This window comes from Dipodomys ordii, unplaced genomic scaffold (assembly GCF_000151885.1).
Source record: "Dipodomys ordii isolate 6190 unplaced genomic scaffold, Dord_2.0 Scaffold111, whole genome shotgun sequence".
NCBI classification, from domain to species: Eukaryota; Metazoa; Chordata; class Mammalia; order Rodentia; family Heteromyidae; genus Dipodomys; species Dipodomys ordii.
Genome location: NW_012267327.1, coordinates 3,855,732 through 3,861,750, shown reverse-complemented (window position 1 = coordinate 3,861,750; position 6,019 = coordinate 3,855,732). Strand labels below are relative to the sequence as shown.

The window sequence follows — 6,019 nt, the reverse complement described above, 5'->3', positions numbered from 1 at the left end:
TTCCTTCCTTCCTTCCTTCCTTCCTTCCTGTCTTTCTGTTGTGGGGCCTCAACTCTGAGCCTGGGCTCTGTCCCTTAGCTCTTCAGCTCAAGGCTAGCACTCTACCACTTGAGTCACAGCGCCACTTCTGGCTTTTTCTGCTTATGTGGTGCTGAGGAATGGAACCCAGGGCCTCATGCATTCAAGGCAAGCACTCTGCCACTGAGCCACCTTCTCAGCCCTTGGAACATCTTTCTACTGTTTGTATTGGAAAGATTTTTTCCCCAACGTTTATCTTCCAATTTCTTTTCTCCTCCTCCTCCTCCTCGTCCTCGTCTTCGTCTTCATCTTCATCTTCGTCTTCGTCTTCTATTTTGGTGCCAGTTCTGAAGCTTGACCTCAGGGCCTGGGCACTGTCCCTGAGCCTCATTGCCACTTCTGGCTTTTTCTGTTTATGTAGTACTGAGGAATCTAACCTAGGGCTTCATGCATGCTAGGCAAGCACACTACCACTAAGCCACATTCCCAACTCCAAATTTTTTTACATATTCTTTTTCTATAGACGCACACACACACACACACACACACACACACACACACAATTCTAGGCTTTGATCCTAGGACTTCACATGTGCTAGGCAAGTCCTCTTCCCTTATGCTCCATCCCAATGTGTAAACAGGATTTCAGTATGCTACTGAGGCCTCCTATGTGTTACTTCTGCCCCAGCCTCAAGTGGCTGGGATTGCAGATAGTGACTATGATGACCAGTTTAGCTCTGAATATTTTCACAGTAATTCTGTTTCCCTTGAAAGTTTCATCTCTATCTTATAGCTTCTCTTCCCACTGAGTTACTTTGCTTATATTTGGTTATTTGCTTTCTATTTTATCACATTAGAGGTTTTTCTCAGATGGCTACAAATCCTGAACACTTGAAAATCTAGCAAAATGGTGACTGAAAACCTTGAGGGTGAGGTGGGATGTGGTGGCTATGAGTATCACAATGTGATCTAATTGGTTGCCTTATTGGGGAAAACAATATAATTTTAAGATCTTTTTTCTACTTGACTAGTCAGATTTCCAAGAAACCCCCAGAGTTTTCCCATCTGAAGGTCTTAGCTGGCATCCTCCAGGGATGCAAATCTCAGCATCTGATCTGCATACTTTTACTGGGTCCTTCTAATTTCAGTAAGGTTCTCTAATGACAATGCCCATGTGTCTTCTGGTCCAGAAATACATCATTCTGCTCTTTTCAGAGAATAAATAGTGGGAAAGGAGCATTGCCAGATGGGGATATAGATGCTTCTCTGTCTCTCAAGCATAAATCCAACTTGTAAATCATGCTGGCTCCTCTTCTCTGGCAGGGTTTTGGATACATTTCTTGGTATGCTGTCATCTCCTTTTCAACTTGTTAACTTTCTCTCAAGAGGGAGCGGAGGTAGACTCCATCCATGCCCACATCCCAAAATAGAAAATGAAACCCAGATAGACATATTTGTTATCTGCTTAAAACTGTGATAAAAGAGGAAAATAAACCTTTTATCATTTGAATGAAGAGTAGAATGAATTTGGATCAGTCAAAAGGCTGGTGTTTTTTTTAGTATGCATTACATAATAATTGATGTATGTTTTTTGTAGGTTGTCGTTCCCATCCCTTCATGGATAACAAAAACCAGAGAATCTATCACAGATGACCCCCAGAAATTCTCAACAGAGCTGTCTATAATTTATAAGTACTCCCCATTTAAAAATGAAGCAGAGCTGATGCAACAATTTGATATGATCTATGGAAAATGTGGTAAGATCATCAACATTAACGTTTTGATGCAAGTCTTTGTTTCAGTGTTTTAGGGAAGACTCTAGGAATGCTTCAATCGGGCAGTCAGTTCTTCCACCCATAGAAGTTATGTCTGAAGGAAATCCAAACACCAGTTACCATAAATTCTTGACTTACATGAGCCTGGTAATGTGGAATGAGAAGAGAATGAAGTGTTCTGCTACCCTAGGGATTCCCCAGTCCTGAATCTTACAGCAAAGTCAGGAGATGCTTATGGTATCATCTCAGACTCTATGATGCCAGGCTGATAGGAAAGTTTTCCCCTTATAGAAGGTGCATCCATGTTTCCATGGCTGAGGGTTAGCAAAGGCACTGTCAGTGTTCTTGCAGGTTAACAGAGCCTTCCCCTCATGCTTTCAATCTCTATCAGCTTTCTGTTTAACCTGGAGAGTGCTGGCTCTCCTGACATTTTCCAGTGCATTCTTCCTCAGACTTCCACCCTGTTTCCTCTCTACACCATTATATGCTTGGCCAGAAGCAAGAATCTTACGTGACAGAAAGCTGTGCACACCCTGCCTTTTGCAACTCTGATGGACGTAATGTTTATTGTATAATTTCAGTAGGTTGGTCTCAGGCTGAATCTACTGCCCAGATTTCCTTTCTAAAACAAATGTGTAGTATTTTTGTTAGAATTGTGTATTAAGCCACTTCTTTTCCTTTGTCTTAGAAAAAGTATAATGTCCAACAAGTTACTAATGGTTTTATTAGCACAGATAGAATATCTCTCAAGGGAATTTAGTAGAATCTCTTAGTTGACTTGTGGTTGTGAAATACTCAAATACTCATGGAGTATTTTATTTTATGAAATCTGGTCCAATTGCTTTCTAAAATTTATGCCAGTTCATTTTCCGACACAACTCTGGGTGACAAATTCTGCATGCATGTCCCTGTATAAATTAGAAACATTAGGTTTTGAAAGATGAGGATATGTCTTTGAGGCCACTGCCCTATTAAATGCTTGACCTAGGGTTTAGCCAAAGATATTTAGCTGCTGAAGTTCTTGTTCTTAGCCACTGTTTTACTTCCCTCTAAAATAAGTATTAGATTTCAGTTTTAACTTCTCTGATAATCTTATTTTTCTTAATGTGGTAATTATCTTTTTAAACAATTTGAGCTTTAAAAAATTATTAGTCAGGTCTTAGAACAGAGGTCAGTGAATTACAGCCTCATGTCAAATTCAGCTGTATACTTGTGCTTATAAATAAAGTTTTATTGGAATACAGCTATGTTTATTTGTTATGTCTTCTCTAAGGCTTCTTTTCTATGACAGTAGCAGAATTAAATTGTAATTATATGTGACAGAGCAAATGGCTACAAACCTATGTTTACTCTTTAGTTCTTTACTAGAGAAGAGTTGGCAGTACTAACTATGGAGTTGTATCTGTACAAACTTTAAAAACTCATATTTGTTCTCTGATGAATGGACTTCAGTTCCACCAATGAAAGCTTTGCCTGTAATACAAACTGGGCTCAGGATCCTAACAATTTTCAGAACGCAAATGATGGAAAGAGTGCCACAGTTTGAAAGATTTAATGAATTGAGTAGTAGTAAGCAGTATTATATTGTGGAAAATCAACACTTTTGGCAGAGAGTGGAATTTGTTTCAAGATACATCTTGGAGCTTTTTCCAGATGTATTATTTACTAAAAGTAAAAATGGAAATCTGGTCTACAGAGAACTCAGTTCCACAGAGGAGGTAATAAAGCAATGCCTGGCAATGAGCATATTTATCATATTAACAAGTTAAACATCTGCTTTTCTACCAGGTACTTTGCTAATTATTTACAACTTGAAGCTTCTTCTTAGTGGAGAACCAGAGTTGGATGTGAAAACTGACAAGGAAGACATCCTGATGACTGGGGCTCTGGAGGAGTGAGTAGTGTGTGTGTGTGTGTGTGTGTGTGTGTGTGTGTGTGTGTGTGTTTAAAGTCTGTCTCATCATATTACCAGCAGGTGAGAGCTAGGTGTCCTGCATCTTGGTTCCAGGTCTGAATCCCTGGTCTGTACTGCCAGGACTATTCATTTTATATGTTTCAGCAAAATTTAGGCTAGGCCACAATGGGTAACTTCTTCAGATGTACAAAATCACTAGGAACTGGTGGTGCATGTCTATATTCCTAGCTATTCAGAAGGCTGAGGTCTGAGGACTGTGGTTCAAAGATAGCCCAAGCAGGAAAGTCTGGGAACCTCTTATCTCAGATTAAGCTCCCCCAAAGCAGAAGTATAGTTGTGGCTCAAGTGGCAGAGAGCAGCCTTGAGGGGGAAAAAAAGCACAAGGATAGTACCCAGACCATGAGTTCAAGCTCCAGGACCTGCACACACACAATAAAGGTACAAAACCTTGGGCTTCATTGAAAAGAATGGCAAGGGTAAAGAAGGGTAAATAGAGTCAAAGTACTTTACATTTACATATGTGTGAAAAGAGCAATGAAATCTTTTGAACTTATTTAAAGAAGATGGCAGGGTAGGAGGGAGGGTGATGGAAGGTATAAGCTGGATGAAGGTACACTGTACACAAATATGAGAAGGTCACAGAAAAAATCCACTTGGGTAACTTAATATATACTATTAAAAAGCCCTACTGACATTTGTTCAAAAAGAAATGTACTCCTTGCCGGACTTAAGTAACTAAAACCACTTTGTATATCATTTTTGAAATAAAATTTACATAAAAAACTACTGAGTCACAATCGTCATATATCAAGCCTAGGAATGAATACTTTTTTGATGTTCCCCAAGTGATTCAAAAGTGCCAGCAGGTTTGGAAACCATTGTATAATGCTCCTAAAGTTCTCTAGTACCATAACTCCTATATAAGTATGAAAAAGAATCAACCCTACAGGGGTTATTACTTTCATCATAGATAATCAAAAGCAGACATTAGTGTGTCTCCAAATGATGGTGTTTACCAGATAGGAATATGACCCAGTGACAAAGGTTTGTCCGGAATGGCCCCATCAACTTGCATTCACAGTTACCAATACGCACATTGACAGGTTTAGTCTTTTTGACCATGGGAAAGGTACTGAGAGGCCTAAGTGAAAATGTTTGGAGAAAGAACAGGATACTGAGCAGAGCCAAGATTCTCTGCAATAACTTACTGGAGACTAACCAGCTTGTGCCTACAGTTTCTTGGTGTCAGACTTTAGAGACAGGACCTATTTTAAAGGTAAAATTATCCAGTCTAATTTTATATACCCCTGTTGTCTAACTGCAATAGAAAAGCCATAAGTAAGAGTAACAGCTTTATTTTTACAAGTCTTATTATTTTAAAAATATTATTATTATTATTATGGTGTTCTATAGAGGGGTTACTACTTCATAAGTTGGGTAATGAGTATAACCCCAACTCTCCACTTCCATCGTTGGCCACAAGTTACATAGTATTTTTAAAATTATTTTTAAGCATCTTTAAGTAGTTATATAAAGGGGATTGAAAAGTGATATATTTAATCTTAAATATACTACTAGCCACATTAAATAAAAACACAAAATTAATTTTTATGGTGTTCTTATTTTATCCAGTAGATTCCCTAAATATGATTATTTATTTCAACAAGAACAGTATCAATAGGACATTTTACATTCTTCTTTCCACATCAAGCTTTGGATCCAATGTTTATTTTAAGCATACAGGGAACAGAAATTTAGTCTAGTGGCCAGTGGTTGCTCTATTAGAGAGAATGTTTTTAAATGAAGAAACTGAGGTAAACAGACCAACTAACTAGAGAACTTTTTGTTGTTTGATTTTGACTTTGCCTATGTGTGATCCTTTTGCAGTTAGACATTTTAATGTTTCATAACATTTTTCATATTACCTTTGTTAAACTTTTTTTTCCTGTTGTATATCTTTTTCCCTCTTATTTCAAAACACAGAATTTTGAATATACACAGAGAGGGGAGTTTTTATTCCTTTTGAAAGCAATATACCCAGCCTAATCACTGTTGTGGAATTCTGGGAAGTCTTGTGCTAGCATTAAAAGGCCAGTATGAGGAAGCAAGTCCAGAATCCTTACCAGTAGCTCCATTAATCCCTGCCCCTGCCCTTCTCCTTAACAGTTGGTTCCAAACTGATATTTCATGCTATTTAGAAGCTTTGAATGCAGATTTTCAAATAGTTATCTGTCAGAGTGCCTTGGCATTTCAAAACTAGAAGAATAATTTGACAGCTAAGTTTTGGATTTTTTTTTTTCCGGGGCAGGGG

General features: G+C 38.2%; 1 protein-coding gene across 1 annotated transcript in view; it reads left to right on the top strand.

Annotated features, from left to right (window-relative positions):
* The window catches only part of Morc1 (MORC family CW-type zinc finger 1), a 157,051-nt gene that overhangs the window by 17,239 nt on the left and 133,793 nt on the right, over window positions 1-6,019 (top strand). The window contains exons 4-6 of the mRNA XM_013028509.1: window positions 660-778; window positions 1,616-1,775; window positions 3,582-3,687. Of these exons, the coding sequence (XP_012883963.1) occupies window positions 660-778; window positions 1,616-1,775; window positions 3,582-3,687 (385 nt within the window). The remainder of the gene's footprint in view (window positions 1-659; window positions 779-1,615; window positions 1,776-3,581; window positions 3,688-6,019) is intronic.